The sequence below is a fragment of the Mustela putorius genome, unplaced genomic scaffold (assembly GCF_011764305.1).
Source record: "Mustela putorius furo isolate JIRA1106 unplaced genomic scaffold, ASM1176430v1.1 tig00000174_pilon_pilon_pilon, whole genome shotgun sequence".
NCBI lineage: Eukaryota > Metazoa > Chordata > Mammalia > Carnivora > Mustelidae > Mustela > Mustela putorius.
Window position 1 is genome coordinate 31,420,748 of NW_025421304.1, and position 23,555 is coordinate 31,444,302.

The window sequence follows — 23,555 nt, forward strand, 5'->3', positions numbered from 1 at the left end:
AAATTGTTACTTGAGACAAAGAACATTTTACAGTAACAAAAGAGTTAAGCCATTAAGGAAATATAACAAATATAAACATATATGCACCGAACAGCAGAGCCCCCAGATATGTGAAGGATAAACTAACAGAACCAAAGAAAGAAATGAGAATAGATTTGTGGTTGCTTAGGGCAGGGGTTGAGGGATAGAGCATGATAGAGCTATGATATGTATCTTATCCACATTAATATTCTGTGCCTTTGGTTTGGTGCGGTGTCTGCTCTGCCTCATTCATTGGTAGGAATTTGGTGATAAGTTAACCACAGCAACATTTGCTAAAACCCAGTGGTTCGAGTCTTGAAAAAGAACTCTAAGAACCACTGTAATAGACCATCATCTCAAAGTTTCTTTAAGTGCTAGATTCTGTACTTGATTTAATGCCATTTTACAGTTTTTGGACTTAAGCATCTCCCTAATTCATGACTGCTACTCTGAATTCACTGGACTCCCTATCCACTCTCCTAATTTGTATTTCTACTTCCAGAGGCTGCGTCATTGGACCTACCTTCCATTTTAACGTTCCTGCTCTGCACTTTGGTGATGTTTCCTTTGGTGAGTGTTTTTCCATTTGAAGTTAAAAATTGAGTAGAATTAGTTTTCCTTCTACATGGAAGGAGGAAGGTTTACAAAGAACCTCTCCTACCATTTTTTTAATAAGTAGCAGCTAAAGGGTCTAGGAATGTTCTCTCCTTTCTCTGCAGCAGTGCATTTTGATGTCATTTCCATTTATATGTGGAAGCTATAACCATGTTCCAGGCATTAAGAGCTTTCAGGCTGTGGTCGCCCAGGCTCTTCCAGCAGTGGAAAAATGGAAAGCCTTAGACTTCACACTCCTATCTGAATGTTCTGAACACTCTATCTACCTATCTACCATCAGAATTTTTTTTTTTTTAATTCTAGAGAGAGAGCGAGAGAGCACAAATGGGAGGAGTAGAGGGAGATGAAAAGGTTCTCAAGCAGACTCCACACTGATCAGGGAGCCCAGTGCCCAGCTCGATCTCATGACCCTGAGATCATGACCTGGGCCAAAAGCAAGAGGCAGATGCTCAACTAACTGCACCACCCAGGTGTCCCCTGAACACTCTATTTATGTTCAGATTCTGATTTGCCAGTCTGGCTACACAGCAACCTGTGCACAGAGATGCTCTCAAGTTTCAAGTGAATTCAGTGGTGGTTTGACTCAGGTATTCTATCACTCCAAATGGAAGACATCTGTATTTTTGTGTTGTCTTCTTGCTCAGTTACTTCCCTGAGTCATTTCTTCCTGTCTCAGCATTTCCAATAAAAAATCACAGCATTAGCAGTGAAAGTTTCCATTTATTGGCTCCATCTTATATTCTAATCACTGCTAAGTGAATTACATATAGTACTACATTTAAACCTTTTGGCAGTCCTTTGAGGAGATGTTATTTAGGATCCCCATTTTGGAGCTGGAAGAACTGAGCATTTGAACAGTTAAATAACTTACCATGGTCACACAGCAGTGGCAGAATGAGTACTTCAAATGAGATCTGTCTAAAATCATGCACAGTGAATGGGGTGCTGTGCCCCAAAGGGGTAAAAATTGTTTGTTTGGTTTTTTTTTTTTTTTAAAGCATAGATCTAATCAATGTTTATGGTCCTCCAAAGTTCAGTCCTATCCAACAGAATCTTATTCCTTAGTATTTAATATTCTCATTAGGGAGAAATTAATCTAACTTAAATTATGTTCAATGAATTGATTTCATGAAAAATTAATTCATCACAGTGGTTCTTTGAGGAGGTGATAATAATTTAGAAAAGGCTGAGAAACCCTAGTCTGAATCCATACTCCACAGTCCTTTCCATTTTTCTTTTGTTTCCTCCATTTTGACTTTCATTTCTTTTGTCTCAAGTAGGCCCATCTACTTGGGGGAAAATTTTTCTTCACAATGTATCTTTTCTTTACAAAAAGCTGATTCATAATTCCTTTATCAGTTGCTTTAACACTTAACATTTCCTAACATGTAAGAAAATCTGTATAAATGGAGTTTAATGTCTCTTAATTACTATAGAATATGAAAATGGCTGGAGAAACTTTTACAAATTTATTATGCATTTTAAGTCATAGAGTTTTTGAAGGGAAGTAAAAGTGACCTACAACTTGAAAATTGTCTGATGGCCAACTATGACAGACATACTCTCTCAAGGGTAATTGTGGCTGATCCACAATAAGAGGTGAATTACTTACCCAAAGATCTATGCAGTTATCCTCCAAACAGCTCACCTGAGTCCATAGAGAGGTGTGGGTAACTGATGCATGACAGCGTCATGTCCTTCCACAGGCATTTAAATATGAACTCTAACACGGAATATTTGGAAAATGTGCCCACTTACATATTGCCTTGGAGGCAGAAAGCAGAATCTAAATAAGCACCTCAGTCATTCCAAGGAATCTCATTCTGATTCATTGTCTAGAAGCTGTCTTACTGTTCACCGCTGAAAGGTTAATGTCAATACTATACCAATGATAAGCCAATTTTTGAGCCCCAAGAATAATTGAGTCTAAAATTTAAAAAGCACCTAAGCCCCTAATAGTACATGTCAACAAAATATGGCAAACAGGAAGTGTATGTTTGTGCCTAAGATGCCACTGATTTATTCAAAATGCTGTATTTGATATTGGCAAGCTCTGGCTGACAGAGTGGATAAAACCATGTATGCATGCTCTAAAGCTAGGTAGGTTTTTATTCCCCCATTAATGTCTTCCATTTGATCTGTTGTTATCCCTAAGTATACAAGAAAGGCCATTATTGGGCAATTAATTCATTGTTTCCTTGAGCTATAGAGATAATAATCAATAGCTATTTCTCATGGTTGGTCCAGCTAGAAGTTTTGGTAACTAGCTTAGGTGAAAATTATGAACAGCTTATTTTTCTTTTGTTGTACAACATCTTATTGGGCCATTTGGTGATAAGGCAGCTAGGCAAGAGGTAGGAAGACACTGCAGACCCATGACCCAAGATTCCTCAGGGCTGAGATAGGAAAACTTATCCTTCCTAAGTCCACCTTCAAAATTCAAGTCTCATTTCTTTTAATCTGGATATAGATTCCTTAATCTTCTCTGCAGTGTGGCAGAAAATGTTATCAAAAACATACGTTTTTGCTTGCCAACAGGACATCTAGGGCTATTACATTTTCAAAACCAATTAGGCCAATTAATTCAAGCTACATGGCTGTGCTTTTGGATTCTGCACCCTAAAAGCCAAAGTCAGAGATAATTTTATGATACAAATTTCAAAATTATTTTATGATAATATTTTTAAGTCCTGAAGTTGGAACTAGAGCTCTCTCATGACTCCTACTGAAAGTATCATTATTTATTTCTCTAGAAAGATTGGCCTCCCATCACAAAGAAACATCATCCATGATGTTTCATCCATCCTGATTACTATCTCACGTGTGCAATTAGTGCTTTGATGGGGCAAAGGTAAACATGTTATTGGCTCAGGGATGAAAGAATAATAAAGGTGCATAGAGTTCCAGATGCAAGAGAAATTAACTGTTACAGGAATGAGCCAGGGACTGGAAGAGTTTTCTTCCAAGATGACTGGCATATTGGATGGAGTAAACAAGGTTTGCAGAGGCTTGGAGTGTTGGCTAGTACATTGAGCTAACTAGAGTTGGTAATATTGTCCCTATATTGGCACTCAGGCCCATGCTTGAGTTAGAGGCCTGTTAGAGACAGGGCCTTTATTTGCTTAGAGACAAAGATTCTAGATTTGGTATCAGGGCCTGTTGAGATTGATCGTGTTAGACCATTATTAATATATTGAAGTAAACGAGAGGTATTAGTTCTGTTGGTTGGCATCTGAAATGTTTAAAGTATGGCTATAAATATTTTAATGGTAGGATTGGGTGTTAGAGGACATATCTAATAATTACATTGACTGAAGCTACAGTAGCATGAGAGAATCAGATTATAGAATTTGGGTGGTGATTGTCCCTGAAGGAACATTGAAGCTTTGATAAATCCTCAGATTCATCAAAGAGTAACAGCTGATGCCAGATGATAGGCCCAAAGGGGCAGGGTCTGTATCTGTACACTCACTATTTTTCAGGAGCTACAAGAACATGTTAAATGAGAATAAGGAGTTTAGAAGGGTTCAGGTACTCAGTGGATCTGACCATTGGATAATTTGGTCTGAGAAATTAACGTCTGAGGACAAATTTGATGGGATAAATATAGGGATTTTTAAAAAGCAACATGGTAGTTATCTTCCATGGTCCAGGTATGAACTGGTCATATTTCACTCAAAAAGAAATATTTAGGGGTGCCCGGGTGGCCCAGTGGGTTAAACCTCTGCCTTCGGCTCAGGTCATGATCTCAGGGTCCTGGGATCGAGCCCGCATCAGGCTCTCTGCTCAGCAGGGACCCTGCTTCCCCCCTCTCTCTGCCTGCCTCTCTGCCTACTTGTGATCTCTCTATCTCTCTCTGTCAAACAAATAAAATCTTAAAAAAAATATATTTAAGTTGACTTTAGGAGGGTATAAAGTAGGCTGTAAATTAATTGTAATTGTCTCTTAGACTCTTAATTGCAATGATTATAGAAAGTCTTACAAAGGTTAGCAGAAAAAAATCATAGAAAGCATGAGGAAAGCCCTACACCCTATAGTATTAAGAGTTGGTGCAAGCAGAAGCCCAGGGGATAGCACTTGTATTCATAATGAGCCTGCAGTCTTTAATAAAATAACATCCCTTCTTTCGTCTCCTTAACAAGCAGTGTGGGGTCTACAGATAGTTATGCAAGGAATTGTTCTAGCTAGAAGGTTATAACTGGCTTTATTCTCGGAAAAAACTTTTAGTTTCAGGGAAATAGTCTGAGCCGGTTGTTTGGAAGGACCCATCTGAAACCTTACACAAACTATTTCCACCTGACATTGTAAGAGTGCTTCTCCCTTAAATGGTCAGGTAGACTAAGGGTGAGGCATCTATAATTGCAAGAATCCTTGCTGGGAGAGCTCAGGAGTTGAATGCAGCAATACCTGACTGTGAAACTGACTTTGAAGCAGTTCCCCTGGAATTGCCAAGAGAACCCTTCAAGTCCACTTAATCAGGCAATTCTTTTTCCATAACAGATCTCTTCCAAGTAGATTGTCAGATGGTATCACAAAGGAGATAGAAACGTGTTTCATCCAGCAGCCCTGATGTGTCGAGAAAGGCTCAGTCATGGGGACCTGGAGAAGCAGATGTGGTCACAATACCCCCTGCAGTGACGTAGGAACTAGTCCCGAGACCAGCTGTGTTTTACTGCAGTAGGGTTCAAGGTGGAAAGAATAGTGTTGGCATCTAGTAGAAATATGCATATTTGTTCTCGTTTCATTCTGAAAGTGGTGGCAGATACAGTGGCCACCTCAGGAGTCCAAAATTAGAGCTCAGTTTATAGCTTGCCAGACAAGGAGGATCCATATCTCTTAGAAAAGGACCAGGAGTCTCCCAGAACTAAATGTAGGAAGGCTAGATTTAACATGACAAAGTAGCTTTGTCTAAGGGAGGTAAAAGCCGATATGGCAGTCTCTGGCTGGCTCAAACGCAGTTTGTAAAGTCTCTCTCAGGAGAGGCTATTATTCGATTTTTTGTCATCGACCCTGAGTGCGTGAGCCTCAGACAGGTCCAGGATGAGTTATATAATGTCTTGGCAGGCTCTAGGTCACACAGCGGGGACACAGCGGGGAAAACCACACAGGCTTCTCCTTTAACACACCGGCAAATAAAAAGAGCAAATATGATTCAGTTTCTTTAAAAAAATCTATATTCTATGCAAAAATTAAATGCAAAATATACTTTTGGAGGGCAAGTCACCACACAGATAATAAGAGGCTGCTTCTGAGAGGGACCTGGATGGACATCAAGGCATAGTTTCATGTCTGAAAGACTGAAGACTGAAGACTGTCAGTGGGAGGTGGAGTTAAGCAAGTTGCAATGAGCTGCATAGACATTTGAGAGTTTTGACAGTGCTAGCCAAGGTTGAAGTTCAAGGGAGGCTATAGTGGGGCTCTTACTTCTTACCTCACATTTTGTTTTCCAGGCTTCCCTCATACCTTGATATGTTCCCTCAATAACACCTCCTTGGTCCCCATGACCTTCAAACTGCGTATCCCTGGGGATGGTGATGGCCATAAAAGCATTTCAACTTGCCAGTATTCAGACTACAAAATGCCGTCTTGGAACAAGGACGAAATACGCATAATGCAACCAAAAGAATTCACCATCACTCCCAGCAGTGGCACCATTCGCCCCCAAGGATTTGCCGCTATCAGGGTAAAGTGCACAACCTTCCAGCACATATGGGCAAGGAGCCAAACTCTCAAATATTTATTAGGGCCACAGCTAAGGTGTGCTTTACATGCCCACCATCAGTGGGAGGCAGTGACCCTAATTCACGTGGAAAAGTGGGCCCTTAAGGCAATAAACTACTGGGGCCAAAGAAACCAGATACAAATATATTGGGCGAAAAGAACTGACACTGCCCTAGTAGATTTCCATCAATCTAGATACACTGCCCTCACCAGAACAATGGATTCTAGCGATCTGTAGTACAACCACTGCTCTGTATAGACAGTACACTCATGGGTACAAATAGTAAAAGATTTAAGAATTCATTGATAATTAAGTCCTACTTTCCTTTGGAATCTAATCGTTTATACCACTATAGGTCCAGATTTGTGCCCCAGATGATAACCCAGTTTATTCAGATTTTTAATACAAATCTGGGCTTCATGGTGAGTGTCGATGTGATATTCCTCACAGTGGTTTATATTTAGACCCACGGTGTGATGCTCTCTGGTAATGGCCACCAGCAGAATTATTTCACAGCTGACTGAGAAAGGTTTTACTCTCCTCCCTCACTGACTTTTGCTTCTCCAAATAGTTGGGTCTAGCATTATTGAAGGCTACTAACTTGAGATTATTTTATCTTTTTTGAGAAAGAAAAAGTAAGATTTCCATAGCTAAGGTTGGTAATTTTCTCTTTGAATATTTAATTCAACTATGGCCTTATCCCCTCACATTTAAAAAAATGTTTTATAATATCTCACCATGGATCCATTCGTCCTCAATCTTTTCTGGGACTTTTTGGCTCTTCGAAGGGCTTCTCCATGGACCTAATGAAATTTATATTATATATCGTTACAACTTCTCCGGGGGTGTGGTACTTAGTCGGCTTGGGCTGCTAATTTTACCAACACTCAAGTCTGAGAGGCTGATAAACAACAGAAATTTATTTCTCACAGTTTGGAGACTGGATGTCCGAGATCGGGGAGACAGAATGGGAGGGTTCTGGTGAAGGGCCCCTTCCGGGTTGCAGACTGCTGACTTCCTGTGTCCCCGCTTGGTGGGAGGAGCTGGGGCGCTCTGGGGGAGCTTTCCTATGAGAGCTCCTCCCTCAAGACCTAATCACCCTCAGTGTCCCCACCTTCTAATTACCATCACACTACAGGTTGGGATTTCAATATAATGGATTTTGTTTTGGGGGACAGGGTAGGGAGGACACAACCATTCAGATGATTGCAGTTCCTAGCTGTGACTTTCTCAGGATGAAATGCTGTTGCAAACCACCTGCACATTACCTGCCTTCTCTTTGTGCCTTTCACACATGGCACTGGAAGATTTTAGGAGCCATAGCATCCATCTAGCAGCCTTCTGCCAGAACTTCTTATTTTTCTGCCTTCTAACCGTAGCTTGGATAGAAACAAGGCCGCCTCACTCCAGGCCCTTCTGCACGTGGGGGCAGCTACTTCTCCCTGAATCTGACAAGTTTCCTTTCCAAATCCATGGCTCCATCTTCTTTTCCCTTTTATATTTGGAAAAACTTTCTCCAAGCTTCAGCTTTTGCCCCTGAACTATACTTCAGCCATGTCTGTGTAGACTCGAATTTGCATCCAGCGATTCCCTTTGCAACTAAGAAAAAAGTTCTAATTAGTCCTTCATACATAATTTATAGGTAGAAAAGCTTTCACGTCTGCCAGAAGCTATTCTCCCCACTTAGAAGTATCTCTTCCACTACAAATCATCTTAAGCAATTAAATATTGTGACAAGACTTCAACAGCCTGAATGTAAAATTTCACAATAATAAATAAAAACATAGGGTAAAATATATATACTGGGCACATATTGTCCTTGACTAGACCTTTATTTGGAGCTTCCTGTTTTTTGCTCTAATGATGAATACGGAGGGTAAAGGAGAGAGACGAGATTTTGATTTTTCTTTTTTTTTTTTTTTTTTAGATTTTATTTATTTGTCAGAGAGAGAGAGCAAGCACAAGCAGAGGGAGCGGTGGGCAAAAGGAGAAGCAGACTCCCCATGAGCAAGGAGCCCAATGCAGGACTTGATCTCAGGACCCTGGGATCAGGATCTGAGCTGAAGGCAGACGCTTAACCAACTGAGCCACCCTGGCATCCCAAGATTTTGATTTTTCTTAAAAAGAAAATTATCTAGGGGTGCCTGGGTGGCTCAGTGGGTTAAAGCCTCTTCCTTTGGCTCAGGTCATGATCTTAGGGCCCTGGGATTGAGCCCCACATGGGGCTCTCTGCTCAGCAGGGAGCCTACTTCCCCCCCCTCTCTCTCTCTCTGTCAAATAAGTAAATTAAATCTTTTTTTTTTAAAGTATAGCTTTAAAAAAATATATTACAAAAAATTATCTAGTTGATTCCTTATGCCATTTTCTGGAACTGACATGGTCATGTTCATTTATTTTTCTCTAAGAGAGACTTAGCTATACTGTTTTATTGGTGTATTGAATTTTCATAATTGACAGAGCCCAGAGGCATAGAGAACAATTTAAATTGAGTGATTAAAGTTTGTTTGATATGGCTCATCCTTCAGGTAATTTTTCCCCTGATGCAAGTGTATGACTTCTTTGATACAGTCTTCTCAGAAATGAGCAAACCTATTGTGCCAAAAGCCATTTGGTTTCTAACCTGGCCTTTGAAAAAACTCAGCAGGCCCTGAACCCGAAATGTAACTTGTTCCGCTAAAAATGTAAAGTGCCATACATCCCATAACAAAGTACTTAGAGCCGTACTCCCCGTGTGGTCCTCCTCTGTTCCTTTCCCCCCTGCGTAGGGGGAGGGCTGGCCTTGCAGAAGAGCCGCTTCTCACCTTTTCCTTTCCAGGTGACCTTATGCTCCAACACTGTGAAGAAATACGAGCTGGCCCTGGTGGTGGATGTGGAGGGCATCGGGGAAGAAGTGCTGGCGCTCCTAATTACTGCAAGGTATCCCCCTCACCTGCTTTCTCTCTTCCCCAGCCCCCCTGAGCCGCCAGTGATGGGCTGCTTCTCCCAGAGGCAATGTGCCTGCAATCGGTTCACACTGCCTTGGTTCTGCTTTCCTGGGGAAGGAGGCTGAATCTGATATTCAAATGACAAAGCTTTGAAACAGCCAACTGCACCTTTGGTGGAGATAAGAGAAGGGATGTGCATGTGTGTTGCCGGTGTTAAGAATAATAGTGCTTTCTAATGGTCTGACTTTCCCAGTATATAACTAAAAAGGTTTTACCAGAAAGAGGCAAACAGTTGCTGGTTTTCATTTTTATCTTTAAATATAGTACTCCAGGGTTATGCCCAGAAAGAACAGTGCTACCAGTCCTGCTGTGCAAGATCCATTTAGCGAGACAGTCCTGCTTCAGGACACCGTTATCACGAGTTCAATGCCACCCGAAGGAGGCCCTCTAACCACATCACCTCCTCAGAACCATCCCCACCTTCTCTGTGTTTTAATACAGGCAGCAATGGGCTCTGGGGCCAGGTGAAGATCCTAGCTCTGCCATTTATCACTTGTGTCTCCTTGACCAAGTTACTGTCTTTTCCAAAGGTTGGAGCATGACACCAACGATGAAGGTCCTCCTAAGTAAATAAATAAAATCATGGCCCACACTTTTGCCAAAGCAAACAGGTGTCCAGGTCTGAGCCTTTAGGGGGAATGTATGAAAATGCCATCATCTACATGAAATTACTTAGCAAAAACCTGATAACTCATCCATCCCTAGGGTTTAGGCCTCACGAGTTGCAGAAGATGTACTGTAAAGGACTTGAAGGTCAATGCCTTGCTATGGTCTACTAAGTCTTCTTTCCAAAGACCTACCTAATGATTTTGTTTGTTTAAAAATAGCAAAAACTTTCATCTGGTTCTTTCTATACCCAGGTTTACATTTTTGCCTAGTCTTGCATTTCATTTCTTTTCTGTGTAGGTTTATTCTGATACTTCCTTCCTCTCAGGCCCCCCTTCCCAGCTGATATCAATAGCAGATCCTGAATTTTAAAAGGGGGATGGGGCAGGGGATCTTAAGCAGCTATGAATTTCCTGCCATATACTCTGTGACCCAAGTCAAATACTGCAAGTCCTACCTATTTCAGGTAGTAAAGGATTAGCTTTATGAAAGTCATCAGGTCAACCGGCAACTCCATTCTAGCTAAAAATGAACACCCATCCCATTCGAAACCTCAAACTTGAGGTTAACAAGACTCTCATGTCATTATTTTTGGTGTAATCTGTAGGAACTGCTTGAAGACCCTCAACAAAAGAATTGCTTTTAGAACTCGCAGAGAGCAGGCAGTGACAGCTTGCTGTGCCCTCTACCACAGGTTAATCATCTCTCACTGAGTGAGCTCTCGTTCAGTGCTCTGGGCACTGTGCTATATTATTCATTCGCAATACCTCCTATATTTCCCTCAACACTCTGAGAAGAGTTCATTATGCTAATGTCAGTCCCTAGAATTACCTTCATTACACCTCTGAGCAAAGTGGGACTCTGGGAGGGAAAGCTACTTGCTCAAGCTTGTACTTGTTAAGGTCAGCATTTGATAGTGGCTCTGATTCAGATGCCAGTGCTCCCCACCGTGGCGCTGTATTGCCACCACTGTCCGTGCCAGTTCCGGGTTGAGCAGCTGTCTGAGCCTACAGCTCCAAGACAGCTGTTCTGCATAGGAATTAGAATTATTACCATAATTTAGATGGTACAGACTGTAGCTAGTCCTTGGAGGACTCTGACTGGTCCAAAGTGTCACAGCTAGCTAAGACCGCATGCTGGTGGCATTGGCCCTATTTGACTTGGAAACCCATCCACTACCCTAAGGATCTTGCACTGTGGGGGCGCCTTGGGGAAACAAGGCCAAATATGAAAAACAATGGAAATGTCACTCATTACCCATGGAGGACTGCTGTTTAAGGAGTCCTGCTTCTAGCCCTTTTTTGATTAAAAAGTGGTGACTGGGGGCTAAGGGATAAGGAGAACAGGAGAGGAGATTTGAAAATGATTAATGTAGCCGTTAGAGAAAAACTTTGTGGCAGTGACAAATGGTGTTTAACTTGGGACTCAGCCTTCTCCATATGTAAACAAGCTCTCTATCCTTTTGAATTCTTTAATGGTGTCCTTCCTTTGAGCAGGTGTATTGTACCTACCCTCCACATGGTTAACTCAGAGGTGGACTTCGGGCGCTGCTTCCTGAAGTACCCCTATGAGAAAACAGTCCAGCTTGTCAATCAAGATGACCTTCCAGGATGCTATACGGTCCTGCCTCAGGTGAGTTACGATATCCTTTTCCAGTGGTGATTTTTTTTTTTTTCAATTGGATTTTCTTGATGAGAAAGAGAAACCCTTCTAAAGAGCCATGTTCCTGAACACATGACCTTCTGTACTTCCTATTTTTTAACCCTGAGAAGATCTGGGCACAGGGTCATAAAGCCACAGCTGGATTGCCACCCACATGATTAAGCAGCGACACATGTAAACAGTTATTAATTTCCCAAGTAAACTGCCTTTGATAAAGAAAGGAGAGGGTCAATTAAGCCAACATGAAGAAGTTATACCTGCAAATAATTGCCTATGAATTAAACTAGGAGTTTTCATTTATGGCCATGCCTGTGGCTTGAACAGCATCACTAAGATACAATACTTAGAAGCAGGCTTGTTGAACTAGAAGGCTAGAGTTACTACAAAAAAGAAAAAAAAAGGGAAATCATCTTCTAATGTTTTTTGAAATGGATCTGTCTGCATGCCACTACAACTTCCTAAGTGGGACACGAAGCAATTAAACACGTGAATTAAAGATTCAAAAAGATCTCTATAGATCAAAGAAATGGAAGGTTACTAATGGGATGCAATTTACCAAGAATGCATTTGTATTTAAAATTCTATTGCTTTGGGACGCCTGGGTGGATCAGTCGGTTGAGTGGCTGCCTTAGGCTTGGGTCATGCTCCCCATGTTCTGGGATCAAGTCCCACATCGGGCTTCCTGCACGGCAGGGAGCCTGCTTCTCCCTCTGCCTCTCTGCCTGCCACTCTGCCTGCCTGTGTGCTCTCTCTATGACAAATAAATAAAAACAAAATCTTAAAAAAAAAAAAAACTCTATTGCTCTGTAAGGACAGTACTCTATTAAAAATTCATACCAAAAAAAAAAACCCACCCCCAAAGAACCAAATCATATGGGGTTTTTATTTGACTGTAGGCTCAAAATGAGTTCAAAGACAAGTATGGAGGCCATGGAACAAAGACAGGTTAGGCTGTATCAGAGGAACACAGTGGTCGGCTAAAGGAAGACGACAGCCATTGGTCAAGGCAGTGCCAGACTTTGTGTTCAGATCTTGACATCAAAATTTTTAGTGGAGGGCGCCTGGGTGGCTCAGTGGGTTAAGCTGCTGCCTTCGGCTCAGGTCATGATCTCAGGGTCCTGGGATCGAGTCCCGCATCGGGCTCTCTGCTTGGCAGGGAGCCTGCTTCCTCCTCTCTCTCTCTCTCTCTGCCTGCCTCTCTGCCTACTTGTGATCTCTGTCAAATAAATAAATTTTTAAAAAATCTTTAAAAAAAAATTTTTAGTGGAAACATAAAAAAAAAAATTACGTGTGGAGTAACCAGGATGGCAACTGACATCATCTGGAAATTCAAGTTCTCTGAGAAGCACAGTGTTTAAACAGGAACAGAAAAGACTTAGCTAGGATGAAATAGCCATCTTTTAATAGTTGAAGGGCCATTATGTAAAGGAGGAAATTAGAATTACCCTATGGACTTCTCTGAGACAAAACCAGAAGCCAAGGGTTGGGTTTGATGAGAGCCAACTTTTCTAACTTTTAGGTGATCGACAATGGAATAGGCTAGCCTTGAGTAGCACACGATCATCTCAAGAACTCAGAGCAGAGCCTGTCCCTGCGGTGATGAGGGAGCTTTTTCTGCACACCTTGGCTGGAAGAAGGGTGTGACACTTAATTGGAGCACAGAATTTAGAGGGGAGCCCCAAAACTCAGCCATCAAGATAAATCATATTTTCATGTTACATTTTAAGAAACCAAATTTATGCAAAATTAAAACAAAGTATCAAATATTAGATAAAGACAGAATCAGCATTGCTGATCTTCCCTTTGGCCTCAGGCACCCATGAGGCTGGGCAGAGCACTGCCGCATTGACCCACTGAGTTGGATTAGGCCGTGTTAGCCCATTCCAGGTGCACAAAGACCATGGGGGTCTCTGGACAGTTGAAATCTGTATGCTCTGTCTTTATTCTCTAGGAGCTGCAATTTCCCAGAAGTACCCAAATTTATTTGGCCAATGGGATTTTTAAAGTTGTATTTGTTGCTGTTTTTCATAAAAGCTAGTAGAGCGCACAGGTGGCTCAGTCAGTTAAGTGGCCAACTCTTGATTTCGGCTCAGGTCATGATCTCTGGGTCCTGGGATCAAGCCCCGTATCTGGCTCCATGCTCAGCAGGGAGTCTGCTGGAGATTCTCTCCCTCTCCCTCTGCCCTCCCCCTGCTTGCATTCTCTCTCTCTCTCTCTCTCAAATTAAATAAATAAATCTTAAAAAAAAAAAAACTGGTAATATGCTAAGAGCAGGGTTTTGGAGAACATACAGTGATAAATGCTGGATAACATTCGCTCATTCATTCATTCTTTCATTCTTTCACCTACCTATGTTGCTATTTATATAAAACATGGACTGAGCATATGTTCTGGCCAGGAAATGGGCATGTGTTGAGGAGAGGCCAGGTCGTGCCCTAGGAAGTTGACCGTCTATGCAACAAATGGACACACAGATAGTACACATTGTGGACTGGGGCTGGGGCTGCAGGATTCCCCCTGGTGACAGAGGAAAAGCCCTGAGTCTAGAGCAGGGTGGGTACCTGCAAGTGTTCCAGATGGATGTGCAGGTCAGTCAAAGGGAGGGGGCGTTCTAGGAGGAGTAACACACATGCAGAAGGCTGGAGATAGGAAGCAGTATCGTGCTCAAGAAGACCAGGAACTTCTGTTGACAGAGCACAAGGGAAGGAGGTTGTGGGGGATAAAGCATGAACACCTGGAGGACTAAGCCAAGGAATTTGGCTTAGGGACTAATTCACATTGCGGATAATTTCAGCATCTTGCTGGGTTGTGCACTTTGGATTGGGGCCGAATGCACACCCTGCTTCCCTTTAGCAGATTTGTCATCCAAGGACTCAGGATGACGCTTGTTTCAAAATAACCTAATTTGCTATTTTTTTCCTACCCTGCCAGGGGCTTGCTTATCCGTCCAGCTTGTCTCTCCCAACAGGTATATGGAGATAAGCCTGCTGTGTTACTCTCCAGTCCCACGCCCTGTGGAGTCATCCCTCCCCACAGCACTGTTCACATACCTTTGGCCTTGGAGACCCAGGTCACTGGGGAATATAGGTCCACAGTCTACATCTCAACTTTTGGGAGCCCGGACCCCCCTATGGTGAGAGCCAGTTTTCAGAATTACAGTTAAAATTTCTGTATTTCTTGCAGACTCCATATTTGTATATTTTCTGGTTTTGCATTTTCACTCTGCAATAGTAAAATACTAGTGCTGTGTCACTCCAGGAATCTGCCTTCAGATTTATGTAGACGAAGTACTGTTTTATAACATTTGTCCTTTTTAATTCTTTATTTTGTTTTAATTTGTAAACTTTTTAGTTTTTCAATTTTATTTTTAAATTATTTTGAATTTTAATTCCAGCATAGTAAACATGCAGTGTTATGTTAGTTTCAGTTGTACAATATAGTCCTTCAACAAGTCTATATATTATTATTACTCGGTGCTCATCGAGATAAGTGTCCTCTTAACCCCATCACTTATTTCCCCCATCCCGCCTATCCACCTCTCCTCTGTTGTTCTATACAGTTAAGAGTCTGTGTTTTGGTTTTCTCTTTTTATTTTCCTCTCTTTGTTTTTTTTGTTTGTTTGTTTGTTTGTTTCTTAAATTCCATATATGCGTGAGATTGTATGTTATTGGTCTTTCTCTGACTGACTTATCTCACTTAACGTTATACTCTCTAGATCCATCTCTGTTGTTGCAAATGGCAAACTGCCTTCTTTTTTATGGCTGAGTAATATTCCATTGTACATGCACATCATGCCTTCTTTATCAATAGTGTTTGTTCTTAAACTCCTATCGGGAGTTTCACATACACACACACACACACACACACACACACAGAGTGGGGGCCTAGCCCCCCTCCAGAAACTCTGAGGAGAGAGGCCATCTGTGCGTGGACCATCCTCCTCTGTTCTTCTCTAGCAAAGCTGAGTATCCTTCACTGGCTGCACGTGGGCTGTGAGTGTGATTCCAATCACTGCCCACTGGATGTTTTCCTGTATTTTTGACTGGACTCCTAGCCAGATGAACCTACTAAAGCTGTGGGAAGAGAAAGTTATGGAAAGTTATCTGCTGCTTGAGCTGAATCAAAGGATACATCTTGAAATTTGAAGTTGCCCAACAGGCTGTGAATCCCTACACATTTGGTTTGTTTAGTTGGGAGCTGGGTGATGTGGGTGTACATTTATTTGAAGTGATTCTGAATGCTTAGAGAGTGAACTAGGGTTTTGCTTTCATCTCTTCATGTAAGATGCCATAGATAATCCACCTCACAAAGGCAGGCCAACGGGAAAGCTGCCCCCAGTCCAGGCACCCCGCCCTGCACAGATGCAGCCCATGACGAGGTCCTGTGCTAAGCAGGCAGCACTGTATGAAAGAAGAAGGCACCCCCTTCCTCAGGCAGATACAATGCCTGGATGGGGGCACGGGGCTAGCGGGAGCACAACAAAGTGGCTTTCAGTCCCCAGAATGCACAGCTGTATGCAGTGGACAGCCCTGTTGTTTCCTCTCAGTGTGCGCTTGGGCTGACCAGGCAAGCCAGTCATCCCTTCTGGGGAGGAATTCCAGGCTGGGTTCATGGGTCTGACCAGCATGGCCATCTCTGTGTCCCTCTGACCACGGAGGACAGAGGGAAGGAATGACAGCTCTCATAAGCACCCTTTAGTGCCCCTACTCTCTATAAAAAGGAGTGAAACCATCTCCAAGGCCAGCCATTTTTCAGCTCTTTTTCTGTTTTTTTCTCTTGCGTGGAATGTAGGTCTGTCGCATAAAGAGCATCGGAGAAGGCCCAGTTATCTATGTACATCCCACTCAAGTTGATTTTGGCAATATCTATGTCCTAAAGGACTCCTCAAGGGTTCTCAACCTGTCTAACCAGTCCTTCATCCCTGCGTTATTTCAGGCACGCATGGTGAGTAGACGGCGGGCCGTTGTGGGCTGAAAACACAGCTTTGCTTGTACCTTATAGGCAGCGTCCTGTTTTTACAAAATGCCTTTGAAACCGGTCAACAGAAGCAGAGATTTCTATGGTTTGACTACATTAAGCTCTGTCATTCTCATCCTCAGTTCCTCTCTATTACAATCCCTTTGTTGACTAGGAAACACAATGTTCATACAGTTTAGTAAACAAGCAAATATATTTAGTATAATGTTGGGAGAATGCTTCCAAGACCTTCTTACTGAACTATACCTAAGCCACTCCCCCACCTCTGGAAAACACCTCTTAAATGTCCCTGTAACTGAAAAATGCCTTTTAATATTTAATTTGAACCCTTTTGGTCCCAAATATGTTACTATGCTAATTCTAGTTTTATCCTCTCTTCCTTTTAGCAATATTTTGATGTAATTTATAAAGACACTCAAAGTATAACAAGATATTTGCCAAAAGTTGAACTTAAAGGAAACTAAAACAAGGATTGATACAAAAAAAGATATGTAATAATTCTAGAAATGAGTTTGTCCTATGTCTATGTATTTTATAATATATATACCTGCTAGTCTTCTATAAATTCATTTTTAACGGATAATGCCAATTTTTACAGAATTCAGAAACTTCTCATCCAGCAACTGAAAATATTTTTGATTTTAGAAAAAGTTTTCTAAATTTAAATATAAAATATTAAATGGTATAGCCCTCATCCTTTCCCCAACTTATTGATATTTGAATGAATGCTAACATTTGGTTTCAGTATTTGTCAGATGTTTCTGAAAAATAATATTAATTTTCTAAAAGTCACCATTAGAAGGAACAGGATCATGGTTTTCTGCTGAGTTGTCACAGCTCCTCAGAGCCATTGGTCCCAATAAACATTCATTCATCATTACTATTATTCCTTCTTATTATCAGTTGTCATTAGTCCTTATAAAGGCAGCCTTTTCCTACATAGTCACTGCTCTTTGCAGCATAAGGTTCAGACACAACCCCACTCTCGTCTGAGTGCTGTGTGGGTCTTGTGTGGAAAATAATATCTAATGATGTTGAAAGAAAAATCCTACAGAAAAGATGCCTCGGCTCGTCTTCATCCAGTGAATTAGTTGATGTGTTTGGTGGAAAGCAAGGGGTATTGCTAGGAAGGGTTGCTTGTGGCCCAGCTTTGTGTGTGCAGAGTTCACAGTGGAGGAGGCACAGACGCAGCCAAGCTGTCAAGGATATAGAGAGGTGGCCTGAGAGGGTCCAAGCAGATTACGGAGGAGGAGATGAGCAGAAACCACCAGAATGGTTAGGTACCAGGGTAGCACCTGCCACTTGGTTAAATTCTCCGGTAGTTCCAGATTTCGCTTTTTGACACACGTTAAAAACCAAAAAAAAAAAAAATCAAGGATCTATGGGTTTTTATTAATATGGTGTATATATTGAGTGATCCAGCTGGTTGTTAAAATGGGACTTTTTCTTTTTCACAAAGGATTCGTGATTCCATCTTTTGATCTTTAGTATCCTCTTAAATCAGGAAGCTCCAGTTCCAAGCAGCCAAATGTGTGATGTAAGCGATTGGTTGTAGACTATTTCCCTGCACATTCGCTCTTGAAAAATTGGTGGTGGTGAGCTGATTGTCCTTCCAGCATAAAAGTAGTTTCAACTGTAATTCTCATGAGTGAACAGTTCACTCCTTTCATATTTCAGCTGGAGTTTTGATGGCTATCCTAGTAAAAAAATACTAACATGTGTTAATATTATAGGAATTGAATGACACTATCTGGGACATTAACTACAGTGGGAAGAAATGGAAATACCATTTACTAAATTTTGAAATTGTTGTACAACGCTGGACCTGCAAATTCATTCTCCTAGAAATTACCAGGCATTAGGAAAAAGTTTCAATTAGTAATTGTTTTTTTCCCCTAAGCCAAGAGCTCAGTACCCAGGCTACCGGTGGTCCGATATTTGTTGCATTTCATTTATCACTCAGAGAAAAGCAGGGCAAGGACAGACTCTTCACTTCCTCCAGGATTAGTAAGGATTCAGGTCTGAAAGTTCTCTCTCTGTTCCTGCTGGATGCCCTGACAGGCGGGCTCATCCTGTCTCCTCTCTTGGCTGTCGGAAAATGTCAGCCCTCCCCTCATGTGGCTCCCACTGTCAGCGGCTTGCCACGCTCAGTCTTGTGCATGGCGTGTAGTCATGGCAGCCACTGTGATTACATTCTCTCTTGCTTGGCAAGAGACATGTGTTTGTCATCAGCTGGAGGGGCAGGAGATAGGAAGCTGGAAGCCCACCTTCACCATGCCGTTGGGAAATAAATTGTAATTGCAGTGATTTTGAATTTCTCCGAAATAAATGCTGTATGAAAAAGTGATTAAAACCCCTGAAACTTCTTAGTACAATATGGAGCGAAGAAACGGTGAAGATTTTATCTTTTCTGTTTCAGTAAAGCTTAGCTTGTCCTGAGTCTAGTCTAAAAAAAAAAAAAATGATTAGTAAAAGCAGAGAGTTGTGTGACCCCGAGCCATAAGTTCTCCTTTGCTTTGGAATGCTTGAAATACCAGCCTCCCCTAGCGGTTCCCTGTGGCTGATTTATTTGGATTTAAGATGAAAGACTCAAAACAATAGAGTAAGTCACCGCTGGTTTGGAGGTTAAAAATATCAAAGTGTGAGAGCAGAGCCGAGAAAGGCCATTTTGGCAAGGGTATGTGGGCTCTGCTTCACACATAGCACTCCTCTCTTCTCTCTGGGTGACAGCAGAAATAAGACAAGAATATGGACCCTAGGACTTCAGCATCAGGCTGGAAGATAGACATCTTCTTTCACGGGTGCCCCTTGCTAAGCAAAGAATGTGCATTGCCCAGCACATATTCAGAAACATCTGGAATTTATTCAACCTAAGGGAACAATTAGCTCGAGAATTTGCATCCAGATGTCAGTGACATGATTCAGCTGGCACTAAAGCATTTTGCATGGGCTTTCTGTCTCCATGATCTGTGGGAGAGGCCATTACAGTTAGACCTTTAGAGTTTCCAGGATCCAGGAAATAAGAATACTGATGCTTCATTCAAGCTTGGCTCCTTTTAAACATTTATTTTCTTTGTCACTTGCCAAGTCATACACAGTGATAACAGCATTCAGGGAATCATTGGGATTTCACATCTTCAGGCCCTAAGCCATTGGGTCCTTTCCTTGTCTAGGTAGGGACACCCTCTTTATATTTACTTGTTTGTCTGATTGTCTCCTTCAGATGATGAGTGTCTCTGATCTGAATTACCAGCACCTAGCAACAGGCTTGGAATTATGATGATGACAATACGATGGCATTAATTGTAACTAATGGTTATTTAGTTCTATTTGCTACTTTATGTACAGTATTTCACTTACTGTAACCTGTGAGAGAAATATTGTTATAATGCCCATTTGAATGAGGTAGAAGCAGAGGTACAGACAGGTTCAATAAATTGCTATAATCTGTAAGTGGCAGAGACTGGTTCCCAGGACTAGTGGTCTGACTTCAGACTCATACTCTTTTCTACTGTACTGCCTAATTTTGCCCAACCAGTGGTTATCCAAAAGGATGTGAAAATGGGGAAAGGATTTTGGTTTCATGTCCATGAAAGACCCTTACAGGTAGACATTCCTAGAAGAACAGATTTTTCTAAAAAGTTGGGGGAAGAAATTAAGGAGTGTTTCTGAAGTAGACTATATTAAGAAATGAAGAGTATGATATAGTATCATACTTAAAGGGTCTATCCAACAAGATTATCTAACAATTGTAAATATTCATGTCCCCAACATGGGAGCAGCCAATTATAAAACCAATTAATAACCAAAGTAAAGAAACACATTGATAATAATACTTTAATAGTAGGGGACTTTACTCATAGCAATGGACGGATCATCTAAGCAGAAGATCAACAAAGAAACAAGGGGCTTTGAATACATACTGGACCAGATGGACTCACAGATATATAGAACATTCCATCCTAAAACAACAGAATAATCATTATTCTCAAGTATACATAGAACTTTCTCCAGAATAGATCACATACTATGTCACAAATCAGGTTTCTACTGATATCAAAAGATTGGAATTATTCTCTGCATATTTTCAGTTAAAACTTGAACTCAATCCCAAGAGGAAATTTGGAAGGAGCTCAAAACACTTGTAGGTTAAAAAGCATCCTAGGAAAAACTGAATGGGTCAACCAGGAAATTAAAGAATTTAAAAATTTCTTTAAAAAATTCATGGAAATTAATGAGAATGAAAACACATCTGTTCAGAACCTTTGGGATACAACAAAAGTGGTCCTAAGAGGGAGGAACATTGCAATACAAAAAAAGACCTCTCTCAAAAAATTAGAAAAATCTTAAATATACAAGCTAACTTTATACCTAAAGGAGCTGGAGAAAGAACAGCAAATAAAACCTAAGCCAAGCAGGAGAAAAGAAATAATAAAGATTAGAGCAGAAATCATTAACTAGATAGAAGAACAGTAAAACAGATAAAGCTAGAAGTTTGTTCTTTGAAAGAATTAATATGATAGATAAACCTCTAACCAATCTTACCCAAAAGAAAAGAGAAAGGACCCAAATTAATAAAATCATGAATAAAAGGGAAGAGATCACGATTAACACTAAGGAAATAGAAATTATTAGTAGTAATTATTACCAGCAACTCTATGCCAACAAATTAAGCAATCTGGAAGAAATGAATGCATTCCTGGAAACAAACTACCAATACTGAAACAGGAAGAAATAGATCATCTGAATAAACTAATAACCAGCTAGGAAATTGAAGCAATAATCAAAAACCTCCCAAAAACAAGAGCCCAGGGCCAGATGACTTCCCATGGGAATTCTACCAAACATTTCAAGAAGAAATCATACCTATTTTACTGAAGCTGTTTCAAAAAAATAGAAATAGAAGGGAAACTTCCAAACTCATTCTATGAGGCCAGCCATTACCCTGATCCCAAAACCAGGCGAAGACCCCATCAAAAAGTAGAAGAACAGACCAGTATCCCTGATGAAAATGGAGGCCAAAATACTCAACGGGATCCTAGCCTATGGGATCCAACAGTACATTAAGAGGATTATTCACAACCAAGTGGGAATTATTCCTGGGATGCAAGAGTGATTCAAAATTCACAAATCAATCAGCATGATAGATCATATTAATAAAAGAAAAGAATAATATTATTCTCTCAGTTGATGCAGAAAAAGCATTTGACAACATGACCATTTTTTGATGAAAACTCTTCAAAATGTAGGGCGAGAGGGATCATGCCTCGATATCATAAAAGCCATCTACAAAAAGCCCACAGCAAATATTCTCAATGACAAAAAACTGAGAACTCTTCCCCTAAGGCCAGAAACACAACAAGGATGCCCACTCTCACCTCTGTTGCTCAACATAGTACTAGAAATCCTAACCTCAGCAATCAGACAACAAAAAGAAACAAAAAAGATTCAGATTGGCGAAGAAGAGGTCAAACACTCACTCTTCACAGATGACATGATACTTCATGTGAAAACCAAAAAGACTCCACCCCAAAATTGCTAGAACTCATACAGTAGTTCAGCAATGTGGCAGAATACAAAATCAATGCACAGAAATCAGTTGCATTTCTATATAGTAACAATGTGACTGAAGAAAGAGAACTTAAGGAATCAATCCTATTTACATTTGCACCAAAAACCATAGGATATTTAGGAATAAACCTAACCAAAGAGGCAAAGGATCTGTATTTAGAAGACTATAAAACACTTAGGAAAAAAATTTGAGGAAGAAAGGAAGACACAAAGAGATGGAAAAACATTCCATGCTCATGAATCTGAAGAAGAAATATCGTTAAAATGTCTGTGCTACTCAGAACAATCTACACATTCAGTATAATCCCTATCAAAATACCATTGACATTTTTCACAGAGCTGGAACAAATAATCCTGAAATTTGTATGGAAACAGAAAAAAGTCTTTGAATAACCAAGAGAATGTTGAAAACAACAACAACAACAACAACAAAGCTGGGGGCATCATAATGCCTGACTTCAAGCTGATCATTAAGACAGCATGGTACTCCCACAAAAACAGACACATAGATCAATGGAACAGAATAGAGAGCCCAGAAATGGATTCTCAACTCTATGGTCAACTAATCAGGAAAGAATATCCAATGGAAAAAAGACAGTCTCTTCAATAAATGGTGCTGAGAAAATTGGATAGCCACATGCAGAAGAATGAAACTGGACCATTATGATTCAGAATACACAAAGATAAACTCAAAATGGTTGCAAGATCTAAATGTGAGACAGGAATCCATCAAAATCCTAGAGGAGAACACAGGCAACAACCTCTTTGAACCTTGGCCACAGCAACTTCTTGCCAGAAACATCTCTAAAGGCAAGGAAAACAAAAGCAAAAATGAACTATTGGAACTTCATTGAGACAAAAAGCTTCTGAACAGCAAAGGAAATAGTCAACAAAATTAAAAAGGCAACCTACAGAATGGGAGAAGATATTTGCAAATGATACACCAGATAAAGGGCTGGTATCCAAGATCTATAAAGAATTTCTCAAACTCAACACCCCAAGAAATAATCCAGTCAAGAAATGGGCAGAAGACATGAACAGACATTTATCCAAAGAAAACATACAAATGACCAACAGACACATGAAAAAAAAATGCTCCACATCACTTGTTATCAGGGAAATATAAATCAAAATCACAAGGAGATACCACCTTACACCAATTAGAATGGCTAAAATTAACAAGACAGGAAACAACAAATGTTGGCAACGGTATGGAGAAAGGGAACCCTTCTACACTGTTGGAGGGATTGCAAGCTGATATAGCCACTCTGGAAAACAGTGTGGAGGTTCCTCAAAAAGTTAAAAATAGAGCTACCCTATGACCCAGAAGTTGCACTACTGGGTATTTATACCAAAGATACAGATATAATGAAACAAAGAGGCACCTGCCCCAGTGT

The 23,555-nt window shown here is 40.9% G+C and overlaps 1 protein-coding gene across 5 annotated transcripts in view; it reads left to right on the top strand.

Moving 5' to 3' along the window:
• The window catches only part of HYDIN (HYDIN axonemal central pair apparatus protein), a 386,960-nt gene that overhangs the window by 181,484 nt on the left and 181,921 nt on the right, over window positions 1-23,555 (top strand). For all 5 annotated transcript variants that reach the window (XM_045076288.1, XM_045076287.1, XM_045076290.1 and 2 more), the window contains 6 exons: window positions 524-591; window positions 6,087-6,319; window positions 9,174-9,274; window positions 11,445-11,580; window positions 14,579-14,743; window positions 16,402-16,554. In XM_045076288.1, coding sequence (XP_044932223.1) covers window positions 524-591; window positions 6,087-6,319; window positions 9,174-9,274; window positions 11,445-11,580; window positions 14,579-14,743; window positions 16,402-16,554 — 856 coding nt within the window. The remainder of the gene's footprint in view (window positions 1-523; window positions 592-6,086; window positions 6,320-9,173; window positions 9,275-11,444; window positions 11,581-14,578; window positions 14,744-16,401; window positions 16,555-23,555) is intronic.